Source organism: Montipora foliosa, chromosome 9 (assembly GCF_036669935.1).
Source record: "Montipora foliosa isolate CH-2021 chromosome 9, ASM3666993v2, whole genome shotgun sequence".
NCBI classification, from domain to species: domain Eukaryota; kingdom Metazoa; phylum Cnidaria; class Anthozoa; order Scleractinia; family Acroporidae; genus Montipora; species Montipora foliosa.
Window position 1 is genome coordinate 44364705 of NC_090877.1, and position 10000 is coordinate 44374704.

Below are 10000 nucleotides of genomic sequence, written 5' to 3' on the forward strand. Positions count from 1 at the left end.
AATGAGCAAAAGCCGCAGACTCAGTGGTGTTTCGATTATAAAGGATGTGAAATGTAATGCATGGTGATTGTAATTTATATTCGCTCCGCACATACATCTTTTTATCAGCCACTGAAAAAAGTTTGAGTTTCTTGGTGTGACCGGGGTCCTCCGTTTCGTCGACCACGTGACCAAAAGAAACAGAAGGCTCTGGGGACGACAATGGAAGTTTCCTTTCCTTTTCGTTAGAGAGGGAAATCAAGGAAACCTCTACCTAGCAGAGTAACGTCAAGATAACGCGGGTCGCTGGTAAAAGCCAGGTGTTGGGAGGTTACGGTAGCTCATCGAGGGAAGCCCCTATCTCCACTAATTCCTTGAGTCAACCCTCTCCAGAGTAAATTTATTTTTAGGAACAAGTTTTTCCCGCGAAAAGTATCACATTTCCCTTGACGCTGAGATAGCTTTGTTTTGATTGGCTTTTACAACAGTGAGCGTGCTGAATCTCCCAAAGGAGGCGTTCTATATAGAGGTTATTACACGGTGGAGTGAAGATATGAATTTTGTGTTCGAGTGAGATATTGTTCTTGCCACGAGAATATAAAATTCATGTCTTCGAGCTAACATGTAATTTTCTTTTTATTATATAGACTCGAGTGTTTTACTCACGATTTTTCTTTCAACACCGAGCACATGTCAAACTTTACCGCAAATTCTTGCAGCTCGGCGGCACTTCACTTGCAAGGAACTCCTTGAATAATTTTAAGTTGTATGAAGTTGTATTCTTCGTGTTAGCATTTTCTTGTTTCTCAGAGAAGGGTCTTACGTATACGTAAGCTTCAGAGAACTTCGCGAATCTCAGCGCTCGCCATTTTTCACGGACTGTTTGCAACTAACAATCATGCTATGGCGGGAAATGACGTCATCGATATCCATGGAAAGTACGCCACTCTGGTCCCGGATGTAGTTTCGTATGAATTTTGTGAGTGGCGTATTTTCCAGTAAAACACTCCTGTCTATATAACAAAAATAAATCTACTGAAAATTATGGAAAATACGCCACTCTGGCTCGGGATGTAGTTTCGTATGAATTTTATGAGTGGTGTATTTTCCAGTAAAACACTCCTGTCTATATAACAAAAATAAATCTACTCGGGAAAGGGTTGACCTATGGTCGAGAAACGGGCCCCTGGTCTTCATCAGGCGATAAGGCCAACGTAGCGCGTAACCACTCGACCTTTTCGCCCAGCCAATGAAGACCATCAGTAGGCGGACGAAACGTAGCGCGCAACCACTCGACCTTTTCGCCCAGCCGATAAAGACCATCAGTGGGCGGACGAAACGTCGCGATTTACGACCAACAATAGAAAACAAAAACTTCATAAACTCCCCCGTTACAATGTTGCTGTATTGGACAATGCAGCACTTTGTTTGTGTACCAAAATCGTAAAGGAGACAGAAAAATAATAAAGACGAACTCGGTTGTTCATATGTAATTGGCATTTAGTCAAAACGCGACCCTCTGGGGAAAGTGTCCCAAACATTTTTGTGGATGATTGTAGGAGACTTCATCCTGACACGATTACACGTTTTATCATTTATAATTAGCATTATTAACTTATTATTACTTCCGGTATTTTTAATTTGTCAAGTTTGTAATATATTAACTTACCATATGGTTTCATCTCGAGCTCATGATATGGATATGTTGCCACCTAAGAGAAACATTGCAAAACATCGTTAGAACCAAAGCGAAAATGTTCATTCCACTTTCCAGATTCATGGTTGGAAGTAGTTTATGACGATTGTAACTAGAATAAACCCACTGAAGTCAGGTTTTCGTTTCACTCTAAATTACAGGAGTTTCACTTAATTCACAATTTAAAACAAATTAAGAGGCAACAACTGACGAGTTGAACATTGATAAGAAGCATTAAAAGAAACGCTTTGTGCGCAATTCGAACGTTGCTGCGATTGATTGTTCTTATGGTTAGTTGCGGCTTCGAGCGCGTGACTTCAGGCACGTGCCCGACACCCGAATGCCTTGGTTTCTCAAAATAACGCAAAAAGGAGCGCCTTTCGAAACCTAAACATCTTCGATATTTTAAAGTACAGGATTTCACTTCACGTGAGGGTAGAGGATTTCAATCACGCGTGAGCCTAAAAGCAACACAGGGAAAACATACCCCCAAGAAGATCATGTTGGGATAAGTCCAGTCATCACCGTCTCTGATTATCCACTGGTGTTTATCCTTTAAAAATACAGACAGATAATTATCCCTGGAAAAGATCGAAATTTGCATTTCCCACATTCATCTTTGAAAACCTTCTGCAAGGCATCCGAACCCCCGCCCCCCCCCCTCCCCCTCCTGGCTATATTCTGATTTCGCCCCAGAAATGACGATGAGTAAAGATAGTTATGACAATCAGAGATCGTTTGAGATCCAACCCTCTGAGTCCAATCGGTCAGTTTTGAACGTAAATATTAAAAGCTGAACAAATGAAAGTCAGAAATTTCGAGATAAATGAAAGGTATAGACTATACTTTACTGAAGAGAGAGAAAAGCACACACAGTGCATTTTACCTTTCGACACACCCAACCGCAAAATTGATTTTTGCCCTGAGTGGAACTCGAACCCTCGTCTCCCTGATTACAAGTCGGCATGCTAAACCACTACACAATCGAGGCTACAACGCCGGCAATGCAGCAGATTAACGAGTTGATTTAGCGGCGTGGGGATCCCTAGGGCCCAACTTTTCCTTCACTTGACTCTATGACCCCAGACGGGGCTTTAAAAAAATGAACGTCAGAAAGTCACCTCATTAATCTGCTAAGACAGCCTTGATGGTGTAGTAATCAGGGAGACGTGGGTTGTAGTCTCGCTGTGGGCAAAAACCAATTTTTCGGATAACTGTGTCGAAAGGTAAAATGCACTTTCTGTGTTTCTTTCTGTCTTCACTTTCGTAAAGTAAACAGTCTTTTGGACAAAAATCAAAGCTCAAAAATTTGCCAGTCAGGTGTTAAGCAAACAAACTTTCAAAACCTGAAGAAAACTGGAAGTGATTTTTTTTTTTTAAATCATAGTAGCACTTTGACTTATTGCTCTACTGAGTTCTAGATTTCTCTCGACCTAACTTTTTTTCCGGCCTTCACGCAAAAAAAGGGCCGGTTACATACCTTCGGAATAAGCACACATCGATATTTCTTCAAGAAACTATCCTGATAAGCCAGTGCATATGAGGTCCAGTTGGGGTACAATTCTGAATAACACAAAACAATTATAAAAATAAAGATACAATGCAATTAGGAATAGAGTTACTGTTTATAAACAACAAATTAGAAAACCAGACACTCGCGCATGCATCGATGAATGCGCCGCTGGGTTAACGCAGCAGTTCCGACTATCTTTCCATTTTATAAAAATTCCCTTCTACCTGAAGCAAGTGACCAGGACCAAACAGCTTCCATACTTGACACTTGGTCACGGGGTTTACACAGACCGTGCTATTTTTAGAAGGCTCTTTAATTTCGTTTTCCGCGAAAAGCTTTGTTTCAGCAACGCCTAGCTAGAAATATCACGTAAAATCGTCTAAATATCAGGGGCACCCAACGTCAATTTTCGGGAAATATCTGTTCGGAAGACGATTTGAGATCTAGAATTTTCGGAACATTTGTTCTAAAATGTCTTGCTTGCCTACCTGTCCTAGGATTTTCGAACATCTGAAAAATGGAATAATTGCCCATTTTTAACGGGTTTTTATCCTAAAAAGGTCACCTAGAATTTTCGGGAGCCTTTTTTCTGGCTGAAATTTTCGAAAAGGTAAGTTTTGATCCCTATAATTTTCGTATCACTACACTTTCAGCTAGGAAATCCGAACAGATAAAAATTTTTAGGGGATAAAAATATGCCTATATCTACCGTTTAAATACCAAAATACGTTTAACAATGCTATGTTTAAGTGGTTTTGAACAATATTTTCGTTGGGTGCCCCTGAAATATGTTTCCGGAAATCCCTAAATATCTCGCTCTTCCTCGCTAAGGGTGCGTTCGATTGACCCTATTCCAGAATAAGAATACGTGGAGTGATGATTTAAAACGGTATCTCTGGCGTTTTGAAGCAACAAGGATAATAAATATATGTTTAAAATATCATTTTAGCAGGTGTTTGACAATTTTAATGTGAATCTCCGTAAAAGCGAAGGATTTCTAACTTCTAATCCAAGTATTCCTATTCCGGAATACGGTCAATTGAACGCACCCTAAATTTCGTGAAAATTCCTACAAGCGCGTAAATGTAAACGCGTTAAGGTTTAGCAGGAACCGAAGCGTCCGAACTTTCAACATCTGCCATTTTAAAATTTGTTCAGGGTGTTTCAGGACGAAGACTCATGGGATATAATATTAGTGAGGAATGAAAGCACTCGTTCCAGATTCCCCGCGTCTGAGCATATGAACAAAATGGCGGATGCCGTGCTTGATTTTGATGCTTATGTCGAGGTTAGTTTTCACTAGCATAAGCTTGCGTTGCTAGTGAAAACCAGGCTTTAGCATTTATTTACTGTAATTTAATTACTGTAATTTACAGTCGAACCTGTATATAGCGGCCACCCTTGGGACTTGAGGAACTGACCGTTCAATACAGATGGCCGCTTAATAAAGTATCAATAAAAATACGCACTGGGCGTAGTCTAATGTCAATTTTAATGGTGTACCATTAAAAAACACTTCATGCAAGGAAACAATAGGACAACCAACACTCTTTCAAGGCATCAATACTTTAACCAAAGTTGCCAACTTGTAACTTAACGGTATAATATACGTAACATTCTTAAAAGGGCCAACAAACAAGGGGAAAGTCAGGATAACATAAAGAGCAAGCAATTTAACAGAGGTGGAAGTTATGGCCTGGAAATCCCTTTCGAGTATACGTTTGAAGGCGATTCATTCTCCACCACGTGCTGAAGGACAAGCTAATTAAACAGGAATTTCTAGCAAAGAGTGAAGCATATTCAAAACGAACATTTTTGCCTTTGTCATTTTGTACTGTACTTCAGCAAATTGCAGACAAATGATGAGCGTTAACGACACTAAGCGGCCGACGGTATCAGCTTACAGTAGCTTTGTACATGTTATTTCTTTATAGTGATGATAGATCGCATTTTAAACAATAAAATAATGCATAAACTTGATGATGACTGTCACATTTGGTTTAGTTTCCGTTCAAGGGTGGCCGCTTAATACAGGTAAAAGTAACAAAGCAAGACAAACATAGGACTGCTACAAAGTGGCCGCGGGCGCTCAATAGGGAGCTTAAGCAACGACAACGGCGACGGCAACGAGAACGTCACAAATTTGCATATTTAGTGGGCAAAAACAATAGCTTTGCACGCCCTGCACGTGCATTTTTCACTTTTGTCCATTTCTTTGCCGTCTTCAGCAAAACTACAACGTGAAATAGCCAAATTTGAGGTTTTATGGACAACGTCATTACTTGAGGATAAATTTTCATTTTCTGCCCTAAATTGAGCGCTACCACACCCCCGTCATATTAAAAAAGTTGAAATAGTAACGAAGCGATTACAATAACGCGAATTTATATTTTGAGATGACGTTCTCGTTGCCGTCGCCCTTGTCGTTGCTTAAGCTCCCTAATATGGGAAGCCGCCTAATACACGTAACAAATACAGGGTTTGTATGAGTGAAAAATCGGGACTTCGAAAACTGGCCGCTTAAAATAGAGGGTGGCCGCTTAATGCAGGGCAGTTATATACAGGTTCAACTGTATTTACCGTAATATATTTACTGCAATTTATTAATTGTAATTACGGCAAAGGTTTACCTTAATTTCTTAGAGTGTAGCGTATTTACCAGTCTAGGTGTTAATGACCTTTTAAGTGTTGTGATGAAGTCACATATAAATGCAAACGAAGACTCCCACAACAATATGAAATGAGGAACGGAGGGTAGCCAAACACAACATCCCTAGTGTTTTCTGTGGCCGACGAGTCATTTCAGGCAAATTAGTGCAGGGTCTTCGTTTTTCATCTTCGTTTTCCACATAACGGTCTGGGTGTGTGGAAAACGAAGACCTTGAAGTAATTCGCCTGAAATGACTCGTCGGCCACAGAAAACACTAGGGATGTGGTGTCTGGCCACTCTCCGTTCGTCATTTTATATTGTTGTGGGGGTCTTCGTTTTTTGACTTCGTTTTCCAAATACCGCCCTGGGTGTGTGGAAAACGAAGACCTTACCGTAACTCACAATAGATAGCTTATCGATCGTTTTAAATAACATGAATGATGCGTTTTTCTTATTTGCTGTTTGGTATATTATTTTCTTGGCGGTCTTCATTTTCCGGGTCTTCGGTCTTCGTTTTTCAGGTCTTCGTTTTCCACACACCCGCAGAAGCATACGTTCCCCCGTTTGCGGCCTCGGGAAACATTTGTTTTGGAAGCAAAATTTGCTTCCAGGGAAGCAAAAATGTTTCTAAATTTGTTTACATTTTGTCTCATTAACATACGAGTCTGCTGACAGAAGGCATCATACACCTTATTCCAAAATGGCCGCTGATTTATTCGCATACAAAGTATTGTTGCCTCGTTCAAGATAAAATATTCTTTTGACTTTTGAGCTTAAAAACGAGGCAAGAAGGCGAGGACTAATTTGAATACCAACAAAAGAATATTAAGATGGTTGCCATTTTGGAATAAGATGTATGCTATCTACAAATTGATTTCAAAAGGTAAAAGAAAAGGTAAACGTAGTTAAATCTCCAATTGTAAGCATTTTAGCTATGATAAGGAGCGAGTTATTAGCCATCAAAAATCTTGGGTGGCACGAGCGCTAAAGAGCCCATGCATTTCTTGTAAAATGTCGAATTTTCAAAGGGTCATAACTCAGAGATCAACTAGTAAATTGCGCTCAAAGTTTCAGGGATAGATCGTTATGCAATGCATGGATTTTTGTAAAGCGCGGATTTTTTAGCTGATAAATAAAAAAACGACGGGTTATGCTAATGAGACAAAACATGTAAACAAAGATTGCCCCATAGCATGCATGTCTAAAGCGTACAGAACCATTGTTTAACGATGTAACATGAACAACAATTTGTTCTTTCTTTCTTTCTACGGCAAAACGATTCTCCTGAGGACTCACCGTGCTCTGCTGAACTCCATTTGACTGTTAAATTAGGTTTTCTTGATTTAAAATCTACCAAAATGCGCTCGGGCATCTGTGATCCCCAAAAAGAAGGATTAAATGGCGGTGTGAGACATTCTGTTTTTAAGTGAACAGAAAATAAAAAGATGCCCTCATCACTTAAGATATGATGCAAAGGTTTTTTCTTTACTGAAGCAGGAAAATCGACAATTGTGACCACTATTAAGCAATTCATTATCTATTGTGTGAGCACTTGTTCCAAGACAAAAGAAAAGTTTTAAACCAAATGGCGATGTGAAGTGATCCTCGTACTTACCTGCACAATTTAACCAATAGTGGCCCAATAGTGGCCCAATAGTGGCGCAAATAGTGGTGCAATGCTCTACCAACTGAGATATGAAGTCACACAGCTGACACCCTACCTGAACAGAGTCTTTCTTGACTCGACGAGAAAGAAAGGACTCTGCAGTATCGTTTTAAAGTCTTTATTGAGTATGCGCAAGCCGTTGCTTGGACAGAGTTTCAAACCCAGGCCAAGTCTCGATCGCACTCCTAGATGCCATATTGATTTTCGGACTGAAGGCTCGATTTTAACCTCCGCCTTGTCAAAAATTATGATGCGCGCGCAGCCTTAACAGATTTGACCAAAATTTAATTGCTCGCCCTCTGGTGAGTTTTAGAGAGGCTCTGCTCGCAGGGTGCACAGCTGGGAGCAGAAAATAAACATTTCTATCATTCGAGTAAAGTTTTGTTTGCAACAGGACCATACAAGTCTTAGAGTCTGTCACCCAAGAGTAAGAATTACCCAAATTGGCCCAGTCCCCATCAGCGTCAGAAAAGCGTATGCTATCTTGAGTTTCCAAGAAAATGATTCCTTGGTTGTCGTGTCTTTGCTAGAATTGTTCGAAAATATCCCGACTGTTTGTTTCAGTTTATGGTTCAAGCGTGACTGACACCCGAATACATTTGAATTTTTGACGCAAGCTCGACAAAGAAATCCGAATCGGTTGGCAGAGGTCCCTTCGCCAATCCTCTTCCCGATTTATCTAGGAAGATCGAAGGGTCTCTGCTCGCAGAGTAAAATTCTTCGTGTATTGTATTTGCATTATAATGTAGCATTCACTGTCATTAATTTTAATGATATGGAAATACCTGGAACAAAATGTTGCATTTTCAAACGGTTTAAACTAGGTTGAAAAGTTGAAAATTTTATAGGTTTCTGGCAGACTAGATACACAAGAATACTCATGGGAATTTAGACAGTTAAAGAATTTTAACCCTGGGAGATTTGAATTGGGTTAGCCGATTTGGTCTATTGTCTATTTTCCCGCAAAACTTGGTTTAAAAATAGACAATTTTCCGACGCTGATGGGGACAAACCAAGAGAAAATGAGGGGACAGATCTGTCCCCTCATTTTCTCTTGGACAAACATAATACCAGATTCTTACTCTTGGGTAATGGACTCTTGGAACATAGGAGAACGTCCTCACAGTAGTGTATGTGCTGTTGTTCAACTAGCCAAAATCCCAGTGGATTCGTTTCGGACAAAAAAGCAGCCGCTTTTATTTGGTTTAGCTACACCGGTACCCATGATATGGTGGCAGTGACGGCGTCATGTAAAAATCCCTGAATTATTCTAGGCTTATTATAACCTACTCTCTAGTTCCTCGTTTTCCTTGCCTTTATTCGCTCGTCGTGTTCTTTCCTTTGAAAGGGGCTTGGAAATTTCACCTGGAGGAAATTGAGAGAGCAAAAATAACGCTGATCACCCTAATTTCACAGCTCCAAAGTATTTCAATTTTTTTCAAAACGAACTAACATTTTTGTTTGCAAGAAACTGCAAAATACAGTTGAAAATCAAACATAGCTAGTTTGATGCTAGGTATCCTAGTTTGGAAAAATGGCAATGTTAGCGAATTTATATAGAGAGCACTTTCTATTTACACATTCAAATGCGCGTTACAAATAATCAGTCTATGGGTGAGATCAGACATTAGCGTATGCAAGCGCCGTTGGCAGCCGCTATCAGTCAATTACCAATCTCACCCAACCAACGAATAAATGAAATGAGGTGTAATTGTAGAGGTAGCTTTAAATCCGCTACACTCTTATTTTGGCAAAGGATTTTAATTTAAACTGTTTAATACTTCCCAGCAATAAAAATAAGAGGGTTACTGGCGAGTTCCTTTTTGATATCTGATGTAAACTTTAGGGTGCATATAAATGACTTAACTGCTGCCATGGAAACCAATTACATCACTGCATTGTGCTCACTTTTTCCTACACTCAGTTACCCTCCCCTCCCTCTACCCTTCCTAAGGTAATGTATCATGTTGTTTACCTCCTGTTTTGGGGTGAAAACATGCCTTGGAACACAGATCAAACGAGCTTTCCTAAAAAGTAAGAAGAAAAAAATTACGTGTCAATGAGACCACCAAACGCGAGCGATCAAAATATGGCTTGCTGTCAGACATAAATAGGAGAAACGACGTTTCCAGTCCAACCGCACATAGGAGAATGAGAGGAAATGACCCTAGGAAAGAGCTGCGATTTTTACCACATTTTTAATATTATCATCTCCAGGCATCGCTAAGCGGACTTTGGGTCGACTTTCGTAGCTTGCTCTTAGTTATTTTTTCCCCTCATAATCTTTACACGCGACTTCAAAATAAAGTGATACTTTATTACAAGATTGTAAACAACCTTTGTCCTAACTATCTTAAAAGCCTACTTTCCTTACAAGTCTCTGAGAGAACGAGTTATTCATTGAGAAATCTTAAACATTTTACTCTTTTTGCTAGTCGCACTGAACGTTCTAATAAATCATTTTTTCCATCTACTACAAGATTATGGAATAATTTA

General features: G+C 39.8%; 1 protein-coding gene across 2 annotated transcripts in view; it reads right to left on the reverse strand.

Moving 5' to 3' along the window:
* LOC137969808 (uncharacterized) overlaps nucleotides 1-10000 on the reverse strand; it is a 30324-nt gene that overhangs the window by 9799 nt on the left and 10525 nt on the right. The window contains exons 2-7 of one of the 2 annotated variants that reach the window (XM_068816182.1): nucleotides 9480-9531; nucleotides 8819-8869; nucleotides 7135-7254; nucleotides 3156-3238; nucleotides 2163-2228; nucleotides 1649-1691 (exon numbers count right to left, since the gene is read on the reverse strand). In XM_068816182.1, the coding sequence (XP_068672283.1) occupies nucleotides 1649-1691; nucleotides 2163-2228; nucleotides 3156-3238; nucleotides 7135-7254; nucleotides 8819-8869; nucleotides 9480-9531 (415 nt within the window). Of the gene's footprint in view, nucleotides 1-1648; nucleotides 1692-2162; nucleotides 2229-3155; nucleotides 3239-7134; nucleotides 7255-8794; nucleotides 8870-9479; nucleotides 9532-10000 lie in introns of both variants that reach the window. The other variant, XM_068816181.1, reaches the window with a different exon arrangement.